This window comes from Astyanax mexicanus, chromosome 1 (genome assembly GCF_023375975.1).
Source record: "Astyanax mexicanus isolate ESR-SI-001 chromosome 1, AstMex3_surface, whole genome shotgun sequence".
In the NCBI taxonomy this organism is placed as follows: Eukaryota; Metazoa; Chordata; class Actinopteri; order Characiformes; family Acestrorhamphidae; genus Astyanax; species Astyanax mexicanus.
Window position 1 is genome coordinate 27530521 of NC_064408.1, and position 18638 is coordinate 27549158.

An 18638-nucleotide genomic window follows, 5' to 3' on the forward strand; every position below is an offset into this window, starting at 1 on the left:
AACTTTTCACATCATCAATTTAATTATGATCAATCACTGAATGTTGCAGTGAATAATATATATATATATTTTTTACAATCAATTCACATCGCAAGTAAACTACCAATGTGTTAATTTAACACTGTAATTTTATCATTAGTTTTTTTTGTTTGTTTTTAAAGGTTTTAGTCTTAAGAAAAAGAGAAAAAAGTTGGGTATTTAATAATTATTGATTCATATTATTAATCACAGGATATTGTCGGGATTAAACTAGTTAATATAAATACAACTATCTCTATTTATATTTACATTTATGGCTCATGTCACAATATATTGTTATATTGTCTCCACAAGATTTTTCTTCATGTAAATTTGTTAATTTCTTGATAATGCAAACTGAAAAAATAAATAAATAAAAGGTATCTCCAAACTTTTAGAAGCAGTATCCATCTATCCAAGTATACTTCCTGTCAGCGCCCAAGAAAAATCTTGTAACTTTAAAAGAAAAGGTAAAACTTCTTCAGCTGTCAAAAGTGAATAAGAACAAAAATGTAGACACAAGGTTTTTGTATGACAGCGATGTTATGCTTTACTGACAGATTCTGGCTTCATGCTGAATATAAAGCATGTTCTCCGTGTTAGCCTTTTCTCACCGCTACATGGCTCTCCCTGCTAGAAAATGGGGTAAGAAAAAAAAGTAAAGAGACAGAAAAAATGGGGGGCCATTCTCACTTGTTCTCGACTGAAAGTGATGGCAGGCGGGGGGTTGCCATCGCCGTGGCAACGGATCTCCACTGTGTCCCCCTCTTTGACCAGACCCTCAGGCAATTCCCTCCACATCTCGATTTTGGTAGTGGGGTCTGTGGGGCACACAAAAAAAGCCAGAGACCATAAATGGCGGGCCATTCAGACATGCGTTACCAGGGCAGTGTGGCTTCAACACTGCAGTCATTCGGTCAGCAGCAACAAAGCCGGGAATTCTGCAGCCTAGTCATAGCAGGCACAGCTCTGCTTTGATGCTGAATAAGTCATAATTTCAGGGAATGTTGGGAAAATTGAGGGGGTTTGGAATTTCCCTGTGGAAGGGGAGGCATGTCAAAAATTCAAACTATTCATTCATTTTGTATAGGTGTGTGTATTGTATAGGATTGAGTGTGTATATAATGTGTGTATGAAAATGCTGTAGTTTAGATGCAGTCCTCCAGGTGGACGGTTGTTTCCGGTTGAGAGTATGCTGTGCGCTATTGGCTGCTGCTTCTCACCTTTGGATGAGTGCTGAGTATTAATGGTTGCATGTAAAACTTGCAACTTATAAAGCGTCCTTGGGTTTCAAGAATATATATGTGTAACTTAATTTATTCACAAAATAATAACTATTATTGTGCCACATGAAAGCTAAATAATACAGAACTGCACTATGGGATATATGTGTGGGCTGCCGTGCACTGAATATGGATGTGATTTCTGCCAGAGTTGCTTGTCTGTTTGCACGGACAATCTTAGCCAGATGATGCCTGTCCCAATCATTTAACATGAACTCCGATCCCCAGTTTCACATATGCACTGGGAATACATCCTATAAAAGGTATTACCACCCACTTCACTGTCCACTGTGGGTAGTAATACCTTTTACCTTGTACAACTGCCCTGCACAAATTAAGAAATGAAATTTTCCATCTATTTGACACCCATTATCCACTAGCCCAGATTGGATGACAACTTACCTCAATGCCATATACACATATATATATATGTATATTATATCATATATTTTATTACCCAAAACTGCATAGTGAAATCACATAACTTCAAACAAAGGCAGAATTCATTGTTGGTCTCTCCTTAGAACTTGTTTTTTTGGCCATGCACATTTTGGCCTTCACGGCACTCAGCTTGACCTTCATTAAGAAGTCTTGGGGAGAGCAAACAGTTTAAAAGTAAAAGAGTGGTGAGGTGTTGAAGATGCTCACAGTGCACGCTGATGTTGACGCTTTTGGACTCAACCGTTCGAACCGCCCCGGGCACGAAGTAGCTGACCTCGCAGAAGAAGTGAGCATCTTTGTCCTCCCTCGTCACTTTATACTGGAGCTCACTCTGCACTGTGTACAGCCCAGTGGAGTCCTTGGACACCAGGGTTATCAAGTTCACCTCTGAGATAAAACATACACAACAACATACAGACAGAAACAGTAAGCTCTCTGAGGAATATTAATGCTGTTAATTAGATTTTAAAATCTTTAAATAGCCCATTGGTACTAATTAGCTTATGTCTCTCACTGCTAGATTGAAAACAGGACTGTGGTTTATCTGATTAGAGATAATAAATGCAATTCTCTTAAGAATTTTTTACCTATTTAAAATATCTCTTTTAAACATTGTGTTATTGAGTTTACAATTAGCCATTGGCCTCTGTTATAAGTGAGATTATGGCCAACAGGTTTTCTATTCCTTTACAGAACAGAGGTACTGCTTATCCTCTTAAATGTACTGTTAACAATAATGATTGTGTGATATACATTCAGCACGAGATAATAGGTTGATAAATGGTAGAATATAATATAATATAATTCTCTCATTAAAAAACATGGCAAAAAGCCTACAGTTTGAGATCTATTCTCTTTAACTTACGGCCCTGTCTGCGGTGTAATGGCTTGTGGTTGCGGTACCAGGTGATGTTCGGCTGGGGGAATCCTTTCGTTGTCTCACATGTCGCGACCTAATCAAGATCAGAGACATTTCTTCACAACTCAGTTAAAAACAGTCTAAAAATACATAAGAACACCCTCCGGTCAGAAACAATGCAACAAGCACAAGGGTTTGAGACTGTCTCAAAAGACTGACACTGACCTTTGATGGTGAGACACTGGTTACAGAAACTCCATAACGGACAGCTTCAATGACAGGAGGCTCCGGAGGGTCTAAACAACAGAACAGACCAAAACTAAATAATTTCTTCTGAGTAGAACCCAAGAAACAGCATGCTGTTGTATTTTACTATTGCCTTTTTTGGTTAAAATAAGAGTTTTATTCCCTGTTTTAGAACATATAAAGATTTATTGACAGTTATATTGTTGCATATACTGAGAAGCAATCTTGAGCTGCAATATTATACACTCCAAATATCATGGGAAAGGAACTAGTATTGTATTTCATGACTTGTGCAAATTAAAAAAAAAAATGCTGTTCGGACCTACATGAAATGTGTGTGGGGCCTCCTGCATTAAAAGTGGATGTGACACTAATGTCTGTTCACATGGATAGCTCTAGCCAGATGCCGCTGGTCATGATCATTACCACACACTTTGATTTCCATTGTATGGTGTATTTGTGACCCATTATCAGAATTTCCCTCAAACTATGAACATTCATGTCATCTTGCTATGAGCATGCAGGTCAGTGTTTGACCTCACTCACAAGATAATACCTCCAAATTTATAGAGATGTGGGCAATCACATGCAGTCCTCTCAAACAACATTTCTTTATTTTTTACAAACTCCTATCCCTTTTGAGTTTTGACATATCAGTGTACTATTACATAATATTCAAATTGATACTCAATTAAAAGTCATTGTAACATTCCAAAACCAATGCAACTAAACCACCTCTCTCACATTTATGCACCATGTACAAATGCCTTGTTAGTCAAAGAGGTGGCGTTGCTGATCAGGGGGGTGTGGTGGTTGAGGGGGTTGCGGTTGTGGGTTTGCTTGTGATTCATCTCTACTTGTCCGTTACCTTGGGGGGCAAGTGGCAATAGATGGCACTGTAAAATATTTGATCAACAAGTGGGGGCATTTGTTGTCAAGAAGTTAGAAGTTGTAGTACAAAGAGAAGCAGACTCACCAAAAACCCTCAGGTGGAACTTGCCCTCATTACTGCCAGCAGCCAGGCCATCAACCTGACAGAAGAACTCCCTCTCGTCAGACAGTTTTACATCCACAATGGTCAGATTTTCTCCACCACTGTCTCCGGCCACGCTGATTCGCTCCGTGTAGTTTGTGTTCTCATCAACCTTCTGCATGGTGAGGTCACTGTAGGAGATCCTCACTCTGCTTCCACGATGGTCACGCTGAGATTCAGGGAAAACAGTTTAGTGAATATCTTATTTTGGAAAAGCCAGACTAACAAAGTTATTTTTGTCAGCCGAGCCACAATTTTAAGCTGGTGACTACAGGATTCTGGGAAGTGTGTGCAAACTATGAGTACATACCACAAACCACTGCACCATCACCATGCTGGCATTTTGCAAGAACTTGTACTGGCAGCGGATTTCTGCTGAGTCACCCATATAAACTTCACTGTCGCCCACCATGGTTACGTTCACCTCACCACCAACTGCCAACAAAAAACACACAAGAAGATATACCATTATTGACAGTACTACTATTGATCAGATAACAACATTGACATGACGTGACATTTTCCCCAGTTGTGACATTTTAATTTATGTATAATAAAAATCAAATTGATTTACATGACCATTCTGTTCATTTAACTGCCCAAAACACTTTTTTTAACCTTTCACCTGAATGGGCAGAGCTAAACTACACTTTTGCGATAACGATACTCTTGGCGATATGACAAAACACTGAATTAAAAAAAATATTTCAATATAACATATTCAATATATATTATTTCACCACTGCAACAAAATGAAAATTTAATTTTACTGTTGCATACGATATGATTTGGCACACCCCTAAGTGAGATATTAAAAAATACAAGAATTTGAACAGAAGTCAATGATCCAGAATGTCATGAAACTAATAATTAACTCCAAATATCTCCATATATTAAGAATTAAAGTAAAATAACTGATACTGGACTAATATAATCTGTCTATATAGATATATAGACAGATATATAATAGGAAAAGAAAACAGTGTGAAGTAGCACCCTAATTTGATAATTAGGAGTGGGTGATATGGCACGATATTTCAGGATATAAAATCGCTCACAAAAAAAATGTTGACAATATTTTTGCATGTAATACAATATGGCACATTCCTAATGGCAAGTCTTACAATGTGAAAAAGACCACCATAGAATACGTGAACTGTGTGGACAGCACATTCCCAGCATTACAGACGAATTGAAGCACAATGTAATCATAAATGACCATCTGCTGAGGGCACAGATTTCCCATTGAACTGGTCCAGAGTCAGCTAAAGCCTCTAACTGTTGACCAGGCAGCGGCAGGCATCTCAAAGTCTCTGGAAGGACATTACAGGGTCGGCCATGTTATTCAAGGAATGTGCCAGGCTCGCAGTCCTACGTTGGCACTAACTATCATAGGCTAAAAAGTCAAGTGAGCCATTAAGTCCAAACAAATCGTATTGGTTTTGTCTTGGGATTATTATATGGGTTAACAATTTAGTGTAAAGCTGATTTTACATTTTGTATTGTAAAGTGTTGCTCGTATTTGCAGTACACTTTGCAACAAAAGGTATTATCAAGATTGCACTCCCAAAACATGTTGTAAAGGACATTATTGGGAAGGCAGATGTACAGCCATGGAAAAAATTAAGAGACCGCTTCAGTTTCTGAATCAGTTTCTCTGATTTTGCTATTTATAGGTATATGTTTGAGTAAAATGAACATTGTTGTTTTATTCTATAACCTACACACAACATTTCTTTCAAATTCCACATAAAATATTGTGATTTAGAGCATTTATTTGCAGAAAATGAGAAATGGCTGAAATAACAAAAACTTTCAGCTTTCAGACGTCAAATAATGCAAAGAAAAGAAAGTTCATATTCATAAAGTTTTAAGAGTCCAGAAATCAATATTTGGTGGTTTTTAATCACAGTTTTAATGCATCTTGGCATGTTCTTCTCCACCAGTCTTACATACTGCTTTTGGATAACTTCATGCCACTCCTGGTGCATAAATTCAAGCAGTTCAGCTTGGTTTGATGGCTTGTGATCATCCATCTCCCTCTTGATTATATTCCAGAGGTTTTCAATTTGGTAAAGTCAAAGAAAAACGTCATCATTAAGTGGTCTCTTACTTTTTTCCAGAGCTGTATACCCGATCTAAGGTATTTTAGTTTTTCCAATCCTAACTAACATGGGCTAAAGAGGTGCAAAGCCCTCCAGCATTGGTCTGTGAAGTGATGGAGCTCCATCCAATACTCAGTTTGAGTTGGGGTGACATTTTTGTTCGGTAGAAAGTGCAGCAACCCAGCTCTAATACATCCACTAAAGATGACCGTATAAGCCAGCATCACAATGGAGGTGATAAGAAGTGAGAGCAGCCTCTACTCACCCAGAGAGATCACGGCCAATTGTGATCTCTCGGACTCCGACATAGTCCACTGAACAACTCTAAGCCCCCGATAAACATCAATTTTCATACTACACTATACCATACAATAGTATTCCACTGCAACCCTACAACAAACACAGTTCAAACAGATGTTTCCAATGATGGAGGAAGAGATATTATACCAGCGCGCTCTAGCTTACAATAATGTAGACACCATTCCGGTCTACCACACACTGATGCTGATGATACCATCTCCAGACCACCGTGATGCTTTCAAAATACTAAGCATAACTCCTGCTGCTGTACGCAATACATGATTTTGCCTTTGTCTACCTGTAATGTGTGTGTATAGCACCTAGATTTTAATCTACCAATCTTGGGCTGACTTAGACTTCACCCACAACACTCCGAATCCAACTATACACTCACGAACAGGCTGGAATCATAACAACCACTGAACCGCAGCGACTTTTCAAATGCCACACGTCTCTGTCTCAGTCCTCCCCTTATTTCAACCCCCCCTTTCACTGCCAAAACAGAAGGTCTGCTGCCCACAACCCCCCGTCTCCCTCTGTCTCTCTCTCCGTCTATAGTCTAAGAGGGTTTCTCGCTCACCCTCCACCCCTTCTCTCTCTCCCTCTCTCTTTTTCTCCCTCTCAGCATGGAGAGAATAGGCCTGTGTTGAAAGGCCCCCCTTTTTTGATTGGAAACATCTGGGATATGGGGGGATTGGACGAGTGGGGTGCCTCGGCTATTACGGGATTTCCACGTCCTTGGCGAGTGATGACCGTGGAGAAGGACGGAGGAGAGAAGAAGAAGAGTTGTTGGCCAGAGTTTAAAAGTGAAGCTACTACACAAGTGACCCCATCACTCTACTTCCTCCGCTGGCTGTAGTCTGAAGGTCAGAAGCGAGCTACTGCTGAAAGAGGGGGAGGGGATCAGAAGGGTCCGCAGCTACATTAGATATTCATACATTTCCAGCTCAAAAATAGTCCTGACTTTGTTCCACTGCCAAAGAAAAGCAGCGCCGACCAACAACAGGATGTTGACATTTTTACAAAAGAAAGCCTGTTCGCTTCTTTTTTTTTATTTTTTAAACTGAAATGCAGAAACCATTATTTAGTTTAGATGTAGAGTTTGATTTATTCTTATTACATATAGATACATCATTAATGTCAAAAAATGGGAAAAGCAGCTCCTTTAATTTAGGAAATTAAATATATACATATTGTATATGTATTTATATGATATATTCATGTATATTTAAATTTAACTTTATCTACAAAGGCCATAAAGTGGTAAAGAGTACTGTTGTGATCGTAAGTTAGTGGATTTATTGAACTTCTTTATTTTGAATGTTTAATTATATACAATGAAGGTAAATGAGTGCTACTAACCCTAACCCTAAACTATTAGACTAAACTACAGGTGTACAGTTTCACTGAATTAAGGATTTAAGGGCATTACTAAATGGGCATTACTAAAAGTTACAAAATGTACTTTTATTTATAGGTCTTTTTATATATATGTGCCTTTCATTTCAAAGATTTATGTTTTTGCTATTGCTAAATGTAATTGCAGCAGTTTAAATATATGTAAAGTTGCCAATTGCTGTTTTTTTTTTTGTTTGTTTGTTTAATTCAGTTCATTTCTAAATAATTAAAAAAACACAAAAAACCTGAAAACAATAAAAACTGAAAACAATTGAAAACTGAAACAGGGAAAAATAAAATGTAAATTTGCCAAAAAAAGTAGAACAGTTTTTAAAGAATGCAATTAAAATCCTTATAGCAATGCTCCAAAATCTAGTAGAAAAACTTCCCTGGACAGTAGAGACAATTACTCCAACAAAAGCAGTACAAGCATCATTAAATAATGAAACCATTGAAACAGTGAATGTGAAACCAAAACCTCAGTTCTTTTATCCATATAATACATACTATGTACTGCTTGAATACGATTTTAGTTATCCACAATGTCTGGCCTTTATGTCCAAAAACGATTTAACACACAGACATGCAGAGCTTTAGTTTTATTTTATTGAGCAATATAAACTATTTTAGGAAACTCCACAATGCTACGCCAAGCCATAAGAAACACCAAAGCTTTTCATCTTTAAAATTAGTGCTGGACGATATGGCCAAAATTCATATGACGATATATTCCTTAATTTCGGTCGATACGATATAATTTCGATATCGATATAAATACTTAGAAGGCCACAGAAAACTGCGAAGAATCCCTGCAATGGAAATATGTACCTACTACTGTCTGAAAATTTTATTTAAGTCTTTGAAACCTCCTTTCACGAAAACATTATAATACTTAAGAAATAAAAAATAGTCAAGATAAATCAATGCTCAATTTTATTTGCATATAGCAAAATAAAAACATGACATCCCTGTCAAACATAAGCCTATATAACTATTACCAATAAAAATAACTTTAAATTAGGACAGAAGCAGAGCTTCTTATTCTTTTGTAAACAAATTTAACAGATCAAAACAAAAGTGTTTCAACTAGGATAAAGAATAAAAGAAGCCTTTATACACATAAAAGCAACAAGATTTTCCCATCAAATAAACAAACCTATAGGCTTTATCAACTATAAATAACTTAGTTACAATATAAGCTACAAAAGTGCTTCAGCCAAAATACAACTCTTTATAAACATAAAAGGAACATGATATCCCCGTCAAATAAACAAACCTAAAGGATTCATAAACTTTAAATAACTTAAATAACTTACAACATACGCTATAAAAGTGCTTCAGCCAGTATAAGGAAAATATTGTATGTAGTGGAACTGATTGAGGTGGTGGAACAGATTAGATGTTTTAACGTTACCGCTGCTAACCTGCTCCACTCTCCGGCACAATTTGCAGCAAACTGAAGTTTAGCAGACCTTCGAGAGTTGAACCAAATCCTCACCACTGAATTAGACCTCCCTCCTTCAATTGATCACTTGTGGAAGCGGCAGGGGCATTCATTTTGCATCAAAAATGTCCCGTGCTGGGAGCCAAGAGGGCCCGCGGCTGACCGAGAGGACCCGCGACTGACCGCTGACCGAGCGGACCCGTGGGTGGACCGAGCGGACCAGAGGCTGACCGAGCGGACCCGTGGGCGGACCGAGCGGACCAGAGGCTGACCGAGCGGACCCGTGGGCGGACCGAGCGGACCAGAGGCTGACCGAGCGGACCCGTGGGCGGACCGAGCGGACCCGAGGCTAGGCTAGGCTCGACTTGGTTCCGCTCCGTTCCACTCCAGCGCGGAACATTTCAGATGCAAACCGAGCCTACCTTAGCCTTGGATCCGCTCGTCCCGGCTCCGTTTGGCTCCAGCGCGAGGCATTTTAGATGCGTAGCGGACCCGAGCCTAGCCTAGCCTAGCCAAATCTAGCCTAGCCTAGCCTATCTGGCTACGTGCCTATGTGATTACATCATCACGCACAGAGATAGTCCAGCTACGGAGGCTGATTGTGTTCAGCTGTGCGGCGAGCTGACGCCAGTAAAACCCCTGTCCGTGACAGATTCTGTAAATAATACATATCGATATACCACAAAAATGATATCACCGTTATTGAAACATTTCTTATCGCGATAAATACCGATATCGAATTATTGTCCAGGCCTATTTAAAATAAATGAAATTGAAAAAATGAAATGCATATGTCACTGAAGACATGGTGGCCACATCCGTCCAAAATCGGTTACAATCAGAGGGTATGCACACGCCCACACACACACAACCTTATTAAACTCACAGTCACATCCCGCTGGTCCCATTCAGCATTCACTCAGCATTGTCAAGGCCACTGCCATTCCTTCTCCAATAGCCCCTCCCTCTCTCTCCTTACACCCTACACTGGGAACCGCCCAGTTCATTGCCAAACTCAAGACCCCGGTCTTATTCACCTCTCCCTTGTCCCACTCAGCAAAGACTGTGTCCACCCACCCATAACCCGAGATCCAATCCATTGTCCAGACACCTGGGGAACCCACACCCTGTTTAGCCCCCAATGTCTTAGCCCCCCCTGAGTCCAGAGCCTGAATCAAGAGCTGTGATGGTTGTGTCATGGGACGCCCAACTAGGTTCTGCCTTGACACCCCCTTACCACACAGTTATTATTCGTCATGACTGTTACATGGTTATGATGCACTTGGGTGGTCCATATGAAACACGTAGTACCTGAAGGGCTGAGTTTTAACATGATCTCAAATGAGGACACGTTGAAGTCAAGTTTGCATTGGCTCATTTCAACAAACATACCGTATTTTCAGCACTATAAGGCGCAAAATCATCAGTGCGCCTTTTAATCCAGTGCACTTTATGTTATGTATTTTACCAGTCAGGTTGTAAGGAGCAGTAAAGCCACTCTGTTAAAGTATAGCATTATACAGGAGTTTTAGTTTAATTCTCCAGCACTGGGGCTGGAGTAGCATTAGCATTAGCTGCTAACCACTATTTCCCTGTTCAGACGTGAGTATTATTGGCCTGTAGACTGCTGCTAACCCTGGCTAGAACTGCTGAAGCAGCATTAGCATTAGCCGCTAACCACGCTTGTTCTTTTTTGCGCTCAGAGGTGAGTATTAGCAGTCGGTAGCCTGTTAACAGCATTAGCCTTAGCCACTAACCACGCTAGCTCTTACGCCTCTCAGAGGCAAATATTATCGGCCTGCCGCCTGCTGCTAACAGCATTAGCATTAGCCTTAGCTGCTAACCACGCTAGCTCTTTCGCCATTCAGAGGTGAGTATATCAGTGTTTACCATGTTAAAAAAAGCTACATGGGACAAACCGCTAGTTAATATTTTGCCCTGGGTTACTGAAACACTCTGGATTCCTAAGAGTAGCCCTGCAGCATTGAGCAGTGGAAGTGTGTTCTGTGGAATGATGGTGCTCCATCCAATACATCTGGGAAGAGTTGGGCAGAAAAGGCTATCACACACTGGTTGCGCATGAGTGTCATAGTGAATGATTTGTTCATATTAAAGATATTAAAGGTTGAGAACACTGACTTCAACTCTTATTTCATAGAGATAAAACTATGTATTCCCTAATATACAGCTGGTAGAGACAGTTACTCCAATAAAATGATAAATTATTTTTTAATACCCTTGATTTTTGAGGAAATTAACTAGTAAGGTGTCTCAGTACATTTTGTGATGTTTTGTGCTGACAAGGATTGCCATAAAGCCCACCTTATTTCGTAACCTTATTGCTTTGCTAGCGCTGCGAGATCATTATTAGGTTTATCTGTGTCTTTGTTCTCTGTTCTGTTACAGTATGCCCATGTACTGTCTCCCAGTGTCTATATCCAATATGTTTGATTCTCTGTTTCCTTGTTGCGAGTCTTAGTTTACAACTTCATTTTGTATTCACTAGGAATGCACTGAATATTCTGCAACTGAAATTATTTGGCTGGAAATGGCTAAAAAGCCAAATAAGTGATGTGATCAAATCTCAATCAGCACAGACGTTTAAAATGTTCAGTGTTCAGTACATTTTCTTAAACTGTATTTTTGTTATTGCTTCTGGCTTGAAAGTTTGTTTGCAGTGGAGCTCCACTATTCCCAAATATTCTGGTGTTAATTGTCTCATCTGTTCTATGACTGTTTATAGATATGACTACAGTCTACAACCTCAACTTTCTTTGCTTCCACTTACGGATTATTACAGATTATGATTCCTTTGGAACGACAAATCAACTGCCTCCAGAACATCAGTGTTCCAGTTCTCGTCTTAGTGTCCCAGAGCAGTAGCAATAGGTTTATCATGTTCCCAAGTTTGTTGTTGACTGTCTAATCTTGTTGACAGAAATATTTTGAGACCATCCCAGCAGCGAAGTTGACAGTTTTTCCTTTTTTTTCTCAGTCTCAGTCGGCTAATCGGATTAGAAGAGGTACGGAATATCTTGTCAAGAGAGGATTTATGGTTGAGGCGGACATGACTTGTCTTATCTGACAGAGAGAGAGAGGGAAAGAGAGAGAAAGAGAGAGAGAAGGGATGACAGCATACCTGGGGCTCACACACGTCACAACTACATTATTAACGTCAAGAGAAACTGGCAGAGACACAGAATGTCTGTCCTATAAAAAGCTAATATTTGGACGTGCTGACAGAGAATGAAATAAAGAGCATGGATGCCTGAAACTGCACTCTGCATGTGTCTGTGTGATGTGTGTGTTGAGAGAGGGCTCTGTGTTGGGTGCTGATAACAGAATTACAGACTGTCCCGTGTCGGTCCATTCCTAAACCTATAAAAGCACCATGACATTGTGCAAAGCATTTCTGGTGCAGTACCAATGCTTACAAAATGCTAACAATGGGACACGCCACCTCTATTATACGGCATACAGTGTTTCATTGGGTTCTTAATAGGCAGACAAAAGAGGCTGCTTGTAAAAACCTCAGTAACCACGACATTATTCTGGCTCACGAAAAAAGTGGATGAGCTTCAGTTTCAGCCAAGCACAATTAGATCTCCAGCTGTTCCCTTGCAGTGCAACTTCCTAAACTCTCAATGGGTTACAATAAACATACACACACACACACACAAATCCATATAAGCAAATATACACTTCCTGTAAGTGTGAGTTTTAATATAACTTTTTCCAGAAGTTTAATTACTAAATTGTACAGAATATGTTCTAATATACACAAAAAGCTTATTTCTTATACTTTAAACTGAGATGGGTTCCATCCAATCCTTTATCAGGTCCAACATAGAGGTCGTTCCTTCAAAAGGTATGACAGATAGGGCAAATCTACCTACCAATCCAAATTCCAGCCAAGATATGGGCAATATGACTATGTTCTGTCATACCTAAATAAATGCATAATAAATGCATTGTGTAAATATCTTAAATTATTGTGTTATAATACTTTAATCATATCGTCAAGCTCTACTCTAGCCCACAGCTAGAGCTTGCACTGGACCATAAACCCGCCATTAAGGAGAGACAAACCATTTCATGAACAGTTTCTATCCACAGGCTGTCAGGCTTCTTAACAAGCTGTGAATCTTGATCTTTTTTCATCTTATATTATCTGTTTTTTTGTAATATATCTGTAAAATGTAGAGAGCTCACTTCATAGAATATTTCCTTTTTTGTATAATTATGTATATAAGTGCATAGTACGTTTATTAAGTAGTACCTTACCTGAGCATCACCATACGAACTTCAATGCCTAATTGTCCTGATATGTTGTGCACATGAAAAATAAACCTAAAAACCTAAACATAATGTAACAAGACACATCACAGATCCATATTCCATTCCATTTATTACCAACCCTTAGATATTTCAGTTTGTAATTGATTGTGCAAATATTATTTGTTGGTTTCACTAAAATGTTGGTTGTTTGGAAACATTTTAGGCTGTAAACGCCTAAAAATATGTGCTTAAATTCAGTGTGCCATGAAGATAAAATATGCATTGTACACCACACTCAGGTTAATCAAGTACCTGCAGAGGTTTCACATTAAAGAGCATCAGGAGTTCATGCTACTAAACAGACTCTTGCTTTCCAGAAACTTCCAGCTGACAACCCAAAGCCAAAAAGGATTACAGAGAAGTTGCTCAACTTCAGTATCCTGGAAGCACAAACAATTTTTCTATCTGTGGAGTACAATGTCAGATTTCGCAGCTTGTTTGAGCACTTGGAGCTCAGGTATAATCTGCCACCCAGAAAAAGTAATGCATACACTGCTACACCTGAACTGCAGAACCCAGTGTCATTGTGATTAGAATATGTTAAATACATGGGAATAAGATACAAACTGAAAGTCTCTCATAAGTTTTACTGTACCCTGTGTGAACTCGGGAACACATGCAGAACAAATAGCAGTGCTTGACATCCACAGTTCATTTCAAGCATTTAAATGTAATGCATGTGTGTATACCTGTTCTTATTTGAGGGAGTAGTGATGTGTGGCCTATTTTTGCATATTGATGTAACCTTAAACACAATATAATATCAACAATAAAAATAATACAGTAAAAATAGCTCTTGTACTGGAATCTGTGTCAAATGTGTCAGAATTGCAGTAGCTAGAAATGCCATATCAGTATTGAGTCATTAAATTGCTCTTTACAGACAAAGTAAAAATATTATCTGATCTATTCCCAAAAAGTTTCTTTAGGCTAGGCTCCCCTTAATATTTTCCTCATGTCCTCACGTCTCATGTTTCACCTCTCAAGTGTTGGTTCCTCTTTATGTGTCTTCCATATTTTCTTCCATATCGTAGAGGGTATCTCCTGTTGAGTATTGGTTTATCTTAGTGTTTCCTCCTTATTTTCTTAGAGGGTATCTCCTGTTGATTATTGGGTTATCTTAGTGTTTACTTCTTATTTATTTAGAGGTTATCTTGTTGAGTATTGGTTTATCTTAGTGTTTCCTCCTTATTTTCTTAGAGGGTATCTGCTGTAAATTATTGGTTTGTCTTAGTGTTTCCTCCTTATTTTCTTAGAGGGTATCTCCTGTTGAGTATTGGTTTCTTAGTCTTTCCTCCTTATTTTCTTAGAGGGTATCTCCTGTTAAGTATTTGTTTCTCTTGGTGTTTCTTCCTTATTTTCTTAAAGGGTATCTCATGTTGAGTATTGGTTTCTCCTAAAGTGTCTTCCTTATTGTCTTAGAGGATATCTCTTGTTAAGTATTTTTTTCTCTTGGTGTTTCTTCCTTATTTTCATTAAAGGGTATCTCCTGTTGAGTACTGGTTTCTCCTAGTGTGTCTTCCTTATTGTCTTAGAGAGTATCTCTTGTTGAGTATTGGTTTCTCCTAGTGTTTCTTCCTTATTTTCTTAGAGGGCATCTCCTGTTGAGTATTTGTTTCTCCTAGTGTTTCTTCCTTATTTTCTTAGAGGGTATCTCCTGTTGAGTATTTGTTTCTCCTAGTGTTTCTTCCTTATTTTCTTAGAGGGTATCTCCTGTTGAGTATTGAATTCTTTTAGGCTTTCTTCCTTATATTTGTAGAGGGCCTGTATATTATATTTGTACCTGGCCAGAGAAAGATGAGCCGAGTAGTGTAGGTACCATGCAGTGAAAAAGCATCAGTATTTTCTGTGAAAAAAGCCTCCAGGCTCTCGACATGGGGCGTGCTTATCTCTATTTTTGAGGCCCACCTCTGGATCTAACGTTCCAAGCTAGACCCCCCAAGAAGATCTCATCAATCATAGAATATTACTGAACGTATCAACCAATATGTATGCTTGAAAGTGAAGAAATCTTCAGTGTCCTAAAGGATAGCTTGCCCACTCAAGCATCCAGCCATCATGGACCCTGTCTTTGTCTCTTTGTCTTCAGAGTGAAGCATTTGTTAATCTACACATTCAAGTTTTCTTGGAGAAGGATATCCAGGCCTGGCATCTGTAAGCTGCTTGAGAGAAAGCTGAGAAAGCTTTGTGGGTGTGAAGTGTGTAACAGTTTCTGACACAGAGAGGGATTTACCTGGCATGCCTCACACACCTGAGATCAAAGGGGACAGGGGGCCAAAATGGAACACGCACCTATACCTGCTGTTCTACAGAACTCCTTTAAACATCTACTTCCACTATAACATGAAGAAACATCATAATCTGTTATTGTATCCCAGATTTGACATGTGTATATGGACGACTCCATGGCACCATAATCTCACATCAAAATAAATAAGAAGAAGAAGAAAAAGAAGAAGAGGCGTCTCTGATCCAAAGTCTCCGTCTGATCTGACCTGTCTTTGTGAACTGGGAACTGGCACAAATCCCCCTGCAGACAGGGCTTCCTGAGTCTGACACACATTCAATACACTGTGTTTGCTCCCCCCCTCAGAGGGTCAACATCAAACATGCAAATCCCTCAAAGTGGTCACTGGCAGCCTAAGCAAGGCCCTTCAGAACGGGGGATCACTTCACAGTCCCTGTGCAGACGCTCAGTCACACACAACACTCTGAAGCATGTATCCACACCCTCAAACAGAGCACAAAAACACACTTGGTATTACAGACTAATCCCTCTGAGCAACTAAGTGCAAACTTGCATGTTGGATCAAATTACCAAGTGTGTGCAACAATTCAGGACATACTGACAAATGCTGGATGCAACAACATGAAGGGTTTAGTGCACAATGCCAAACATCCACTTTCCTCAACTGTGTTATGTGGCGTTAACCAAAACAGGACAGGTGCCTAGACAGATTCCTGTCAGTGTTTCTTTCTCCTGTTCTTAGAGGGTATATCCTTTTAAATCTTGATTTCTTTAAGTAACTTTTCTTTTTGATTCTGGGTTCCTCTCAGCTATTCTTTCTCAATTTTCATGGAGAATTGATTCATGTTCATATTTTAAATACATTCTACCTTTGAGTCACTATTTCAAATTGTGTTTACCAAAAGGAGGATTGGCACCTATTTTTAAAATTTTCAGTGTGTCCTTATTAGGATTTGGTTTTTTTTTAGCCTTAGATCCTTTGTATTTCTTCTTCATGTTTTTTTTAACATTTTTCTTTTTAAATTGTTTTTTAAATGTTGTATTCTCTCAGTGTTACATGCATTCTTTTTCCTCATGTGTTACAAAGTTTTACGGCTTTTAGTGTTTCTCTCTCATGTTATTTGAGAGTTTTTCTTTGTAGGTCTTGGTTTACCACTGTGTTTCATTCTTATGTTTTTAACCACTTCCTTAGAAATGTCTTGATTCCTGTTAGTGTTTTATGCTCACGTTTGAGAGTTTCACCTCTCAAGTTTTGGTTCCTATTTATGTTTCCTCCTCACTGTGTTAGAGGTTATTTCCTTTTGAATTTTGGTCTCTTCTTTTATGTCTTGGAGGTTATCTCATGTTAAAGATGGCCAATTTCGGTGAAAGTAAGTTGGAAACTGGAAGAAACTTCAACATGTTACATGATACATTACAAGCAAGACATACAATGACAATTTCATATGTTTATCAGTACTATTTCTGCACCAATCTCTGCTTGTCCTTTCATTATTACCATTTTGTAAACTCATCTCAGTACATGCCAGCCTAAATATTTACCCTAATTTGCTGTTTGTCTTGACAGGACTCCCACAAATAGCGACAAGCTTGGTTCTCTTTTTAAGGTGTAATTACTCCCTGTGGGTAGTTGCCTCCCCATGAATATTTCAGCAGGCTGGCCCATCAGCCACTACTTGAATGTTTTATTTACAGAACCAAAAAAGATTCTTCAGCTGCATGAAAATCCTCCTGGTCTGCTGAGACTTGCACTTGTACGGTTGTAACTGCAATCTATATCCAAGGAAAAAGTCTTTAATGCATAATTAAGCACTTGAATGTGGCTGTGGGGGCACCAATATATGCTGAAGGTTTATCGGAATGTATTGTGCTCTGAGGTGAAGAAGGCTGAATTGCACTCACATGAATCAATCTGGCTCCACTGAGACATCCTTCAGCAGTGCTCCACCATGATAGACGAATTCATCTGAGAGCCAGATCCACAGCCCAAGAGGCTAATCAAAGCCAAATTACCATTACAAAGCGAGGCAATCAAAAAAGCCCATGGGTAAATGAAATAATAACGGGTCTGATTAGCCTAGGGGAGCAACTTTATTTGCCTAATGGGGCAAGAGGTTGAAACACTACAAGTGAGAATGTCGGCTCTATAATTTGCATCCTCTCAAGGAATGTGAACAGCTTCGGTTGCATTATTTTGTAGAAGGGAGTGGAATTAATGATCTAGAAATATGATCAAATGTACATAAAATCTGCCAAAAATGTTTGTGTTTTTGTGATAGACAATATGATCAGGGTTTCCCAATGTATTGCAATGTGCTCATACTTAATAGTGTTATTATCATTATATGGAATTTTTAGTGTGTTAAAAATGAATGAATATACTACATTTTGTACTATTGTAGAACAAAATAAAGCAAAGCATAGTTTTTTTCCCTAATATCATGCAGCCCTAGATATTAAGTTGTACAGTATGGTCGAACTCACAATCACCTTACAAAAACATTGTATTTTATCGAAACAAGTTAAATCAAATGTGAGATATACTTGTAGGGGCCTTCTGTACAATAAACAATCATCAAATAGGCATCCCTGATATATGGGTCAGCCATGGAGTTAAACAAGGGGAGCGATTCACCTCAGAAGAAGGGTGAATTGCGTGCTATCTCATCTTCAAAATCACACCGAGAGGGATAAGCCTGGACGACATTAAGCAGAGAAGGTCAGATCCAAAACCGGACCCAAGACGAAACTCAAATCAGCACTTCTCCGCTTTTCTGTTATTATAGCGCTAGAAATAGCGTCCACTCCTGTATCGTGCCAGGTCTCCTGACGGGCCGGCGCTAACAAAAGACCCTCTTGTTTGAAGGGAGTGGAGTGGAGTGGTGTTAGAGAATGATGGATTAGTTGGAGGAAAAGAGGAAGAAG

At 39.0% G+C, this 18638-nt stretch overlaps 1 protein-coding gene across 2 annotated transcripts in view; it reads right to left on the bottom strand.

Moving 5' to 3' along the window:
- The window catches only part of mcama (melanoma cell adhesion molecule a), a 55444-nt gene that overhangs the window by 12095 nt on the left and 24711 nt on the right, over positions 1-18638 (bottom strand). For both annotated transcript variants that reach the window (XM_022679099.2, XM_022679092.2), the window contains exons 2-7: positions 4191-4315; positions 3824-4049; positions 2827-2897; positions 2608-2695; positions 1950-2129; positions 712-839 (exon numbers count right to left, since the gene is read on the bottom strand). In XM_022679099.2, coding sequence (XP_022534820.2) covers positions 712-839; positions 1950-2129; positions 2608-2695; positions 2827-2897; positions 3824-4049; positions 4191-4315 — 818 coding nt within the window. The remainder of the gene's footprint in view (positions 1-711; positions 840-1949; positions 2130-2607; positions 2696-2826; positions 2898-3823; positions 4050-4190; positions 4316-18638) is intronic.